This window comes from Sphaeroforma arctica (assembly GCF_001186125.1).
Source record: "Sphaeroforma arctica JP610 unplaced genomic scaffold supercont1.164, whole genome shotgun sequence".
Taxonomy (NCBI): Eukaryota; class Ichthyosporea; order Ichthyophonida; genus Sphaeroforma; species Sphaeroforma arctica.
The window spans coordinates 48,884-61,383 of NW_014040394.1; the positions used below are offsets into that span (position 1 = coordinate 48,884).

General features: G+C 43.1%; 2 protein-coding genes across 2 annotated transcripts in view; one reads left to right on the forward strand and one right to left on the reverse strand.

Annotated features, from left to right (window-relative positions):
- Window positions 1-8,024: 8,024 nt before the first annotated feature.
- SARC_03279 (hypothetical protein) lies at window positions 8,025-9,495 on the forward strand (the record flags this gene model as incomplete). Its single annotated transcript, XM_014302932.1, has 2 exons — window positions 8,025-9,245; window positions 9,460-9,495. The coding sequence occupies 2 exons, from the start codon at window positions 8,025-8,027 to the stop codon at window positions 9,493-9,495; spliced, it is 1,257 nt and encodes a 418-aa protein (XP_014158407.1).
- A 44-nt stretch (window positions 9,496-9,539) lies between these two features.
- SARC_03280 (hypothetical protein) overlaps window positions 9,540-12,500 on the reverse strand; it is a gene marked incomplete at its 5' end in the record, with an annotated part of 3,865 nt that continues 904 nt past the window's right edge. Inside the window, 5 exons of the mRNA XM_014302933.1 lie at window positions 9,540-9,780; window positions 10,132-10,210; window positions 10,483-11,165; window positions 11,371-11,598; window positions 12,024-12,227. Of these exons, the coding sequence (XP_014158408.1) occupies window positions 9,625-9,780; window positions 10,132-10,210; window positions 10,483-11,165; window positions 11,371-11,598; window positions 12,024-12,227 (1,350 nt within the window). The 3' untranslated portion in view covers window positions 9,540-9,624. The remainder of the gene's footprint in view (window positions 9,781-10,131; window positions 10,211-10,482; window positions 11,166-11,370; window positions 11,599-12,023; window positions 12,228-12,500) is intronic.

Here is a 12,500-nt window from a genome sequence, read left to right on the forward strand (position 1 = left end):
AAAGCGCTCGAATAGGGGGTCCAACGCATCCTTCCATATAGGCGGAGCTCAGGCAATAATGTTCAGCCCATATGTAGCCGTGGATAGGATGAATGTTTTGAACATCACCAGTCGGTTGCGGGGGTGTCGCCAGCTGAAGCCATGGAAGCCATAAGCGCGGAAAGAGGCGATACCCAGTGACAATGCTGCAACCAGGGATTCCATATGTCTAGCGAGGTTGATTCCTGGTACTCTGTGAGAGAGTGGGAACCCCAGGTATTTAGAGTGTTTCGGTTCGGCATGTGTAGGCGCCAGTTTCAGGGGGAGATAACGTGTGTTCCAAGGTACGTCTGCAAGCGTCGGCGTGATAAGCTCACCATTTATACGGAGGGTTGGCGCCGCGTGTCGCAAGTCGGTAGATCGTACTCGGGGTTTAATGACACCCTGTTCGAGGCCAGATTTGCATCCCCACGCATCAATGTCATCTAAGAAGGGCTGGAGCGAAACCGATCGAGGGGCTTGGATCCGTGTGTCATCGACAAATAAGTAAGAGCGGAGGAGCTTGGGCCTAAATTGTGCTAGCGTGACAGCTAAGGAATCCATGTAGATAATAAAGAGCTGGGGGCCGACGATTGAGCCTTGTAGGATGCCATTCGTTCTATGGAATAGAGACGAGAGCGTGCCGTGGTATGTCACTCGGGTAGGGACCCTCTCAAACAGCGCGCGGAGGCAGTTGATCCAGTTTTCGGGCATTCCAGCGTGACGCAGAAGTACCCATGGGCGTGGGAGAGCGACCTTATCGTATGCCTTGGTTATGTCCAGACAGACGTCGTTCCACTCCTCTTCTGACTGTGTCTCAGATTCCATGGCGGCAAGTGCTTGGGTATGACAGGAGTACCGTGATTTGAAGCCAGCTTGGGTAGCATGGGTAGCAGAGCCGGGGTGGCTCGTAATCAGATTAAGAAAGCACTTTTCAAAGATGCGTCTGACTATTGCGTAAGCGTTATGGGGCGGAAGTCGGCGGGGGAGGTGATATCTGCATCGGCTTTCTTTGGGTGCGCTGTCAGGAGGCTGCAGTTCAGGGCTGCGGGGAAGGTACCCGCCTTCAGTAGCTCAGTGAATGCTTCGGCAAGGAGTCTAATCAGTGGGCTATTGGTGTCGGGGCGTCCCACTGTCCGGCGTTCGATAGAGCGGGCCTTCAGGAGGAGGATGTAGATCCCGTCGGGGCCAGGTCCCTTATTAGGATAGCGTAGTATTGCCTCCATTACATCGTCGGGGCGTATGGTGGAAGTGACATCAGGAGAGGGTTCGGTATCCGGTGGAACCACGTACGGGTTTGTAGAGTTGAATAGGGCCTCAAAGTAGCCAGTGAGGGTAGCGCCTGTGTCATCGGTACCCGGTATGCAGGGTTGGCGCGGAGACCGTCGTTGGTACGCAATATCTTTGAACATTTGAGCATTGCTTTGGGCGGTCAGACGTGGGATGAACGAGTGGTTTGGCAGCCGCTGAACCCAAGGTCTGTTTAAGTCATAATAGAACCCTCCAAAGATTTGTGGGTTAGTGGCATAGCGCCAGATGCGGTCGAGGATTCGTAGCAGCCCTTCCGCTGGTCTATGTAAAGTGAGATACGACCGTAGTAGGTTCTGATGCGCCCGGATTTCGGCTTGAAATAATCGCGCGCGGGATTTGTTGCGTAGGTGATACAGTCGATGGCGATATCGGTTATATCCATAGGAGGGGAGGCGTTGGTCCGGAGGCGGCAGCATTGCTGGCATTTGTTGGGGCCGATGGATTTGATTCGTGGGAAGTATCTGGAGATCGAGTCCAAAGGTGTGGTCACCACAGATACCGTTGTTTGTCAGCTTATAAGTTTGGAGGGAGGCGGGGGTGGTAGATCAATGATACGCATGTTCAGTACCAGTTGAGCCGCCAGCATAGAGAGGTAGTCCAAGTGCCCCACGTCTTACGCAGAATAGTTTCAATCGTTTTCAAGTTGAAATCTCCCCACACGACATCTGGTTAAACCGCCAATCTCGGGGGGATTCATGTATCGCTTGACGTCTTCTTCAGTAAGCAATTTGAGTGGAAAGTAGAACACGGCCATATGAATGCCAAAGCACATAAAGAACACCGCGTACGGTGAAGAGTGTACAAGTTGAAAATTCGATCGGTGGTGTTTGGAAAAGATGCCAATACCACAGTGTGAAGGGTGTAAGATATTATGCTGTGTAGTGTGGTGTAGGATATGGTAGTGTGTGTTTGAGCGTATATGATTAAGAAACGTGGTGTTATGCCAGGTTTCAACCACACACATAACATCAACTTGACTTAAAATCGATATAACGTTCAAACACTTATCTGTATGTGCTGCGTTGTCCATGTTGAGTCCTTGTGGGTTGAAGAGCGTCATCCTCATTGGGCCTAACATTGTTCATCATCGGTCAATACTACTGGGCTCTCCTCTTTGACGATGTCAGCCATTTCTATATCATTGTCCGTCGTCGAAGAGTCCGTCGTGGAAAGCCGAGGCTGCGTATTGCTATCCATCGTGTCGGATGATTGTGTCGGGGAGACCGTTGGTATATGAAGTCGTCCAAAATCGTCAGTTGCACTGGCTCACTTTCACACTGTTATCATATACAACCGACCTTAAGTCAATTAACAAAGTCTCCCTAAAACTCGTTACGTGTACATTACGTGTCACTTTACGGCGCCTTTACAGGAATTACACAGCAAGTCGCAAGATGGGCAAGCCGCAGCCCGAAAGGCCAAGCACTGAAGTAGAACAGTCATCAGTCAGTAGTTAGCAGTCAGCACCTCAGCACTATCAGCATTCAGCAGTCAGCAGATTCGAATTGCAGATTTGCAGTCAACATTCAGCAGTGGAGTCAGCAGTTCAGCAGTCAGCAGTCAGCAGTCAGCAGTCAGCAGTCAGCAGTTAGCACCTGACAGTCGCCAGTCGCCACTCTCAGCACTCAGGACTCCAGGAGTCAGTAGTCAGTACTCAAAATACTGTCAGTTGTGACTTGTGAGATGTGACAGTCTGTCAGAGTTATGAGTGCAGACTGCAGTGCCAGTGAGCCAGTGACTGCAGTCTTGGTCACTTGGCGCACGCGATTATCATCAATGTCCATTATCCCCAGTCATCAGTATTCACTCACCAATCACTTGCAGGCTGCAGCACGCGATTGTCATCAATGTCATTGTCCCCAGTCAACAGTATTCACTCACCAATCACTTGCAGGCTGCAGCACGCCAAACCCAAATTTTAACCTCAATAAGCTTTTTATTGTTTTTTTTTGTAAAACAAGGATTGTTTTATATTAGAGTTTTATCATAAAGCTAGCTTCTGGGGGTTTTAAAAATATTTAAAAATAATAATATTAATAATAGGGGTCCCCGGCCCGGGCTCGGGCTTCTCCTATTATTTATGTGGCAGTACTCAATTACTCTCTAAATATATAGTTGTATATATTTTATAAAAGTTATAAGTTTAGAGTTTAGAGTTTAGACTGCATTGTTTTTGTTTAATATATATATATATATATATATATATTTCTGAAAATTGGACACAGAAGCCAGAACTTCAGAAGTGAGATTCAGGAATTTCAGATTTGAGAAGGTTAAAAATATGATATTTGCTGTAAAGTATAAATTTAAACAACAAACAAACAAAAAAAACAATTGTACTCTTCATATATATTACTTTGGCTTGATTTTATATCAACTGAGATACAAATTTCATTTGGAGTTCATCGGGTTTCCGGCTTTCCGCTGACAATTAGTCGCAATTATGTATTTACAGTAGTGTCAAATAGTCAATTATGTATTTATATGCGCTATATTTTTATATAATGTTGAAAACGTAGTATGTTTTACATTAATGATCAGTTTTGAAACCGTTCTCCCGTTTTCAGATACTATGTATACTAATAAAAGCCAATTATAAAAACCTATTTTGGTTGGATCTTTACTATGTATTCAGTAGAAAATCTGCCCAATTAACAACAAACCAGCCCATCTTTTGGCAAAATATAGTTGGCGGGCTATGCTAAAAATAATGGCGGGCCTAAAGTGAATTAACGCATCGATTTGGAAGCATGTCTACGTTTTACGAATAAAAGTCTGCTCTACAGTCCAGTCTACTGTCTAAGAGTTTTTTCATAGCCTCCTAAGTTGTTGTTTTGTAAAAAAAAAGGCAATTCAGTTATTCAAATCATGTTCTGTCATCTGATGTGTGGGGCTAATTGGGCTAGGTAATTCTAACCGTTTATTACTCTTGGTAATATAACGACTGTCTCATGTAGTATGGCTAATTGGGCTAGGTAATACTAACCGTTTATTACTCTTGGTAATATAACGACTGTCTCAGCCTCTCAGGTCCCACTAACGTAGGGCTAGTGAGTAGAAGAGATCCTCTGATCCTATATCCTAAAGCCATCAGAGAATCTCATCGAATATCCAGGTCACATGGTCCTCATATTCATCATCCAAAGTCCAGTCCAGAAGGTCTCATTCGAATAGTCCGGTCCAGTAATAGTAGGACAGGGCACAGAGAAGATCCTGTCCTATCATTCCGTCCTGTCAGTCCAGCCCTAATCCAATAGAACAGGGCACGGAGTATATTCCATACTACATTCTACAGTACAATTTTGCGGATCGCGTGACGTATTTACAATTGCGAACGTATTGCAGTATTTCTTTAAAGTGAGAACTGTGAAGTATTTTTTAGTAGTAGACATAGCAGAGTAAAAAATACTGACTCTCTCTACTCTAATCTACAATCTATTTCATATATAAAACTCATATATACTCAATCAACGCTCAATCTATTGCCGTAAATTTGAACACAAACAAATAGAGATAGAGTATGTACATAGAGATTAGAGACAATTATTAAAAAAAAAAATGACGACTTTGTCCATACGACACCTGTCACTATAAAATTCTTAACGTCGGAGCCGGTGTCCCTGAGGCCTGAGCCCTGAAGGCTGAGAGGCTGACCTGAGTGGCTGAGTCTCTGATCTAGAGAGAGTGCTATGTTGAATATAAACCCTAAAACTGGCCCCTACTCTCTCTCTTAGACTTTCAGTCTCCCTCGCTCTCTATGTACTGTGTAAATACTCTACCGTCTACAGTCTACTAGTTGTGACTTGTGAGTTGTGACCTCTCTTCTTGTGAGTTGTGATTTGTGAGTTGTGACTTCTTGTGTTGACTGTTCGCTGTTGTGAGTTTGTGACTTTGTGAATGTATGTGACTAGGTGTACTGTGTAGTCAGTAGTGTGTACTGTGTTACGTGTTGTGAGGAGTGAGTGGTGTCATTCTAGAGAGTAGAGAGTAGAGAGCGAGTAGAGAGATTGTGCTGTGAGTGTGAGAGTCTGGCAGTCTGTGAGGTTGCACACAGACTCACACTTGCACTGTTGCTGCCTGTGATGCTGTCACTTGTTTTGACTTGGGCCGGATGTACGGCGTAAATACGTAAATATGTAATATTTAAAATAAATATAAAAGCTTTACATATATGTCTAATTTTTTAGACGGCTATGAACAAGTCTACAGACATTTTAGGGTGGTTTTTTAAAAACAAATCAATGTGTACTCGCTGCTCTGTGACTTGATCAAGTAGTAAAAAAATACCTTTTTTTAATAAAATGAATCTAAACAGTAATTGTTGTCCTATTCAACATTTTATAATTGTTTTATTTTAAAAAATTAGGTAGTGCCAAACCGGTTTCGCAATTTATTTTTAAATTTAAGAGCCAAAATGAGAGGTCTTCCGACAGACCTCATACCGTTATACGTTGCAACGTTTTAAAACCATTGCGGAAGCGTAAAATGGTTAACTATTTGATGCGTTACATAGTCCCAAAATTCATAAAAGGGGTCGTTTCTGGGTCATAGTATTTATCCACCACGCTCGGGCCCGCGGGCCACGGCCTCGCCGCCCCTCCCTCATTTTCCTGTCGGTACGGTTAGAAAGGCCCGCCAGACCTCTTATGGGCAATACTAGTGTCGATTCTTTTTTGTTTTAGCATACAAACATAGTTAGTAGTATGACTATGGGGTTGTTTGATTGTGTGTTTACTGAGTTACTGTTGTTGTTGTGTAATTGTGTGTATAATTGTATATATACCTGCAACGGATTGCTAACAAGTACACTTTCCGTAACACGTATATCTTTTATAAACACGCCAGTATGCCTAAGCCTTTAAGCCTCTATGCGTCGAATGAAGTGTGTATTTATTCAGTTTTTAGTACGATGTAAAGACATGTAGCAAAAAAAAAATCAGGCCAAAATATACAAGGATACAACGTTTTCAATTCAGTACACAAACGTAAAACGTCACATCACATACATACTTCTTTCTTGCTCTGATATTAGTCGTGATACTCAAATCTCAAAATCACTCACAGAGGTCAGAGTGTCTGACTCTGTCCGTCGTCAGAGGTCACGCGATCAAGTGTGATTTATGTATGAGTGATGAGAAGGCTCAGGCCTCAGAGCCTCAGACTCAGAGTTCGGGGTAGGGTCGCTGCATCGTTTAACGTTAATGTAATCTTTTCTTTTGTATAAACGTAACGTACCCGGTTGAACAATGAGAAACAGAAAATGCATGTCAAGTTGTCAACCAGCAGATGAAAATGTTGTTAAAAGTTTAGCGCTATTAGCATCGTAATCTATGCGTTTTACTTTATATAAAGATATTCTGTATAATTGATGAGAAGGCTATGCCGCTATGGAAATGTACTGTAGCAGTCTTCTATTTATAAAAAAAAACAGCTCATTTATCGTTACAACTGTTACGGTTACAGTTCATTGTTAAAAATATATGAAAAAAGTTGTATTTTACTATTTGTATAAATAGTAAATACAATACAGTATAAAAATTCATACTGCAGTCATACAGACATCACTCTCTAGTAGTCTCTACTCTCTACTGAAATTGTCACTCTCTAGTAGTCTCTACTCTCTACTGAAATTGAAAATTCAGTGTATTTTGTTTCAATTGTTATATTTCGAATAATATATTCTACTACATTTAAAAAATAAATAAAAATACAGTACATTCGAATGTACAAATGTTTTTGTTTAAAAAATATAACACATATAAATTTATTTTTACTGTTCTTAGGTCTCTTGGTACTATCTTTGCGTACGTCTGTGGACTCTAGGCCTCAGGCCCGAGGGCGGGCGTGGCCGGTTGCCGATTTGTGAGTGCCAGACTGCCAGTGCCAGGCTGCCAACTTTGCCCTAAGCTCTTGGAAATTTGACTCAGAGACTGTCCGAGTCGGTCCGTCGGACTGTCACTATACTGCCCTTTTTTTTTGGGTTGAAATTTGGGTTTTAAAAATTATATAAATAAATACACAAAAGGCATGAAATTCAGAAATTGTGATTGACTGATTGATTGATTGTAGTGTCAGCAGCGCCTCTAAAATCCAAATACTAATAGAGGAGACTCCAGACTGGCCAGAGTCCAGTTTCCAGAATCCAGAACTCCAGACTTCCCCCAACAGTCAGGCCCCAGGACTCCCCAGGGGGGTGCACTCCTCTCTCTCTAGCCTCTGGAGGCTCTCTGGGCCCTGAGGGCTGAGGCTGAGGGAGAGCTGCCGTCTGGGGACTGGCTGACTGGGGTCTGGGAGCCTGGGAATCTTCTTGTGAATGTAATAAATATTCGTTTTAGAAAAAAAGTACCATTGGCTATTGGTTTAGTATTTTTGAAAAAATAAGAAGAAAAATAATGAATTTCTAGACAAAATATTTATTTTTATTGTTGTTAAATAAATAAATAAATATTTATTCTTTAAGAAACGAGAGCTATTTATTGGAGATTGTGGGTAGTGTTTTTTAAAATAAATACATTTGCAAATAGAGGTTTTGTCTATGTTTATTGAAAAGAAAAGTACTTTTATAGACACTAGCAAAAGAAAAAAAATAATCATGCGATTCAAATGATGCGAGTATTTACTTGTTATATATATATATGTAGCGCTAAAATTGCAGATTCATAATAATGCATATATTGTAGTTCAAATAAAAGAATATGAAGGATCAGGTAAATTCAACGGATGATAGTCGTATGATGATGTCCAAGATTGCAAGGCGCAAATGTGTTCTCCCATTTCCTGTTTATGTACACGATTTGGATCATTGCAAGCATAATATGAGGCAGAAACCTACAGTTAGAATCAGGAAACCACGATCCGGGCTTCATAGCGGCCTCCTAAATAAACTAGATAGTGCCAATGTTGCGCTAGTAACAGGTGATTGGAGCGTGTCTCTCCTGAATGTCGAAACGCGTACTTACAATCTACGCGGTGAAGACACATCAGAGTCAGAGCAATCGAGGCGTCAACTCTATTTGCGTTTATTATCAGCGGAGTCAATAAGTTCTCGGATATCGACAGAAAATGTTGCTTCGACGCAGTGTTTAGATACAATGAAATCCACAAATCAAAACCCAGTATATAGTAAAAAAATTGATGATAATTCCTCACACAGCCTTGGTCGTGACAGTGCGGTGTCTCTGGTTCCTATCACGATGAAAGTGTGTCCCCTTGAAACCGCGGTCGCGTCATGGCTCACAGATACGGATACCAAGAAACCTGTGATGATCAGGATGAAATCAAAATCAGGTAAATCGCCTGTTATACACGTACAATCTCTCTCAAGATCTACGACTATGGCGGCTACTGGGCCAGTAGCAGGGCGTGCAGGGTCCAAATCAAACGATATCTTCTATGGGCGTAGTGGTATTTGCAAGAAAAGTCAAACGAAAAGCTTCAATACGGGTTCAGCCGAGATACTCAATTCGGCGCTAGCTTCACACAGCGGGGATATTCAAATTGAGAAGAAACTGGGACACCTTGTGGTGGACTTCAGTGACAACTATGCCACACCCCCAGTCACACGCACTAAGTCGGGAATGAAGGTCATTAAAATTCCCGCACGCGTCGATAAGCAAGCGATTGCCGATGAGACTATTAGTATTGATGATAGAATAGATGACGATTACTGGTTGCAGGAAGACGAGGATGATTTGTCTGTCAACTGTACATCAATCACAGCGCGCTCGTGTGCGCCTATAGTATCGAGAAATGCCGCCGATGTCGAAGGCAAGCACAAGGGGTTAAATCTGACTGAAATGCTTGGGGAGGACATGACTTTCATCGAGTTTTATGAACTTCTGCGTACCTCAGCCTACGGCTGTTGCCCTTATAAAAGTCAAGAAGAGTTATTCGCGGAGTCTAAGCAACATACGCAAGTATCAAGGTCGAATACTCAACATCGATCGATGAATAAAATAAACACAGTATACCTTTGCGATGGATGTGAGCATATTGATGCAAATTTAGAGATATCTCTTGCTGACACACACACACACACACACACACACATATATATATATATATATATATATTTATGTATATATCACTTGCTGGATGGTTAACGAAACTCTTTGCCGAGCGCCCGTCCAGCATGTACGTAAGGTGAAGCAGCTGTTGCAGTCGTAATACAACGAGGATTCCTCGCACAGAATACTCATTGAGATATAAAGTACACTAATTAATTTTAATTGTTTTCTTGATTAGCCAGATTCGCAGATGAATTTCCACCTGCTCCACTTGAGTACACTACCGAGGTCATTGCATTAGTTCGGCAAATTGCTTTTGCACCGGCGGACTGACAGTGCTTAATAGATTTTGGAAGCCATTCTGATCAGTATTCGCAAGCCCTGTCATGCGTGTCTGTATCGTATTCTTGAGCGACATTCGGTACACAGCGTCGTTGTGTTGCATCTGTAGTAAATATTGTGGTGAAACAACGGCTTAGTATGATATGCTTGCTGTGTGGCAATCTCTGTGACAGTTGCAAAGGTCAGTATGCTGAATGCTAGCTTGTACATGTTGAGTGGGAAGAATCTGCTATAGCATTGACAATCTGTAAGGTCGCGTGCAAGAATTTTAAATGACCACATCTTACTATCTACAGCTGTTCATTCCCACAAAAGCACTGCACTTGAAGGCGTGCTACTGGTTACATAAAAATGCTCTGCATATCAACCACACAGTACATCACAGATCGCAAACGATCTAGATATTTAATAATGCTCACCAGCAAGCGTTCATTGTTGAGTTGAACCCACATACCAAACGCTCCCTCGACGTCTCGCCCAATTCTCCGGGTTCCGGCGCCCACGTATCTAAATCATTATTCATCACCAGACAACTGTGCAACAGAAGTAGAGTCATATAAGATGAGAAACAATGGCTAACAACAAGTTAAGAGCTCTTAGGCCATTTCTAGGATTCGAACGCCATGGGACAACAACAACGATTAAACGTTGTACATCACTTTGGAATCTACCGTTTGCCGCACATTTACCGTACGAACAAACAAACATTCCAGCCACTCTGTATCAACACTTCAACCCTTATGATGTCTGTTATACAGGCCAAGTACTAACACACACCCATCTACTAGCACTCAACTGAACTTACTCGTCACTCCCATTCTCGTTCGCCAAAGATCCGAATATACTAACGAGCGCATCAATAACCATAGGGAACTCCTCTGCCAACACCTGAGCATCTCGCCTGGCCACCAGCTCTAGTACTACCGGTGCAGCCAGACCAATCAATTTCCTGGAGTGGTAGCTAGATGTCTGGTCTAACCTCCTAACCCATCCCTTAAGTAACACGCAGAGCCCATAACTCGTCGCTTCCTCTTGTGTATTTATGTGTGTAGGTATCCTTTTCGCACCCGGGTGTGTGGCGTGTGATGATGTGTTAGCAAACGAGTCCATTGTGGCTCTGGCAGCGGCACTGCGATCACCCTCAACACCACTCGCAACATTCACTGGTCCGTTCTGTGTGTCATTTTGTATTTGTATGTTTTTAGTGGCTACCACGGCCTCAGCTAAGATAGAACACAGGTCTTCGGTGGGCAATTGCACAGCTATACGCGCCAATATCAGCGAGAATGACACGAGCACATCTGTGCCGTCTGATTGGTTCTCAGCCAACATCCGAGTCGCCATGGCAACCACCACACTCCGCATGGGGCCACGTGCGACTCCTACACCGCCGATAACCAACGCGCAGTCTATGAAATCGACTATTAATTTGCAGCCCGAATCCTTCCAGGCGGCGAGGGCTTGGACGAGACGCTCGCATAAGTTATACTGCAGCATGGAAATTGTAGATAACGTGGTCAGAACGGCGAGAGTGGCATGATAGTAGCACTTGGTTGAACGGCATCTCGTGTATGTTTTTTTTCCAAATGAGAGAACAAGAAACTAGTAATTTATTGAAGAAGAAGGAAGATTTCTCAACGATAGGACAAATGCTATGTATGCACTAAGCGTGTTCATCGACACACGTACACACCACATGCGTCTGACCGATACTCTCGGCGGCTGAGGCCACAGCTGGAGACGTGGTTGCCATGGCAACGAGAGGGACTTGTTTGGATCCAGGGAAAAAGAGATCCGGGATAACAAGTAGATAACTGCGCAGTACCGCCATTACATCCCGCACAACCTCCGAGCCCACGTTCTCAATCAAACTGATAGTGCGCGGATACACATTCAGAATGGGTATTTGTGGTGCATCCAGCTGAGTAGACGATGATTGCAGAATATATGAATAAAAATGAGCATGGTCATTTGAAGAAAAGTAAGTTGGTATAGAAATCGAATTTGAAAAGTACGAATTAACACACACACACACACATATATATATATATACATACATACAAATACCTTTATATACCTATATATTCATATACAATATAATATATATTCATATACATATATATATATATATATATCTATATATCCAACTATATATATATATATATATGTCATCATGGCGATTATCTATAATCTGTAAATGCTGCGCGGAATAAGAAAAGAAGGAATGCGACCATCGGAGCAAATGCATCGCATACAAACTATTGCATCTGTCATGCGCAGGCACAGGCAAATGTATATACTCACAAACTCTCACCAACGCACGCACTACTACAACTTTAAGCGCACCTGGCGGACCACTCGTTTCCATAGCAACACGGAGTCATCCAACAAGTACACGTGCGCGGGATTAGTGACATCCGAACACGTGGCTATGATCTGGCACAGCGGATTCAGCAAACAAATCTCGTTTGCGTTTCCATCGGTAACAGAGGCACCCACACTCTTGCCCATGCTCTCCACCAAGGATGAGATGTTGCCGACCAGACACACCTGAGAGGACGGACGGGGAGTATATATGAGACAGCATAGTCAGATTTGATTCAAAACAGAAGTAAGGGTGTATGCGGGATTCGGGAAGTAGCACGTGAACACACATTGTGCATACGTCAGCGCCCAACCGCTAGCCCACGCTCTCCTTTAAGGACAAGAGTAACCACATAGACACACCGGTGCGAGTGGACGGTCAGCGGGTTTTCATAGAGGTATGTGCGAGCATGTTAGTATATGGGTAATACAAGTCAGTGTGTAGCGAGTGTACACACA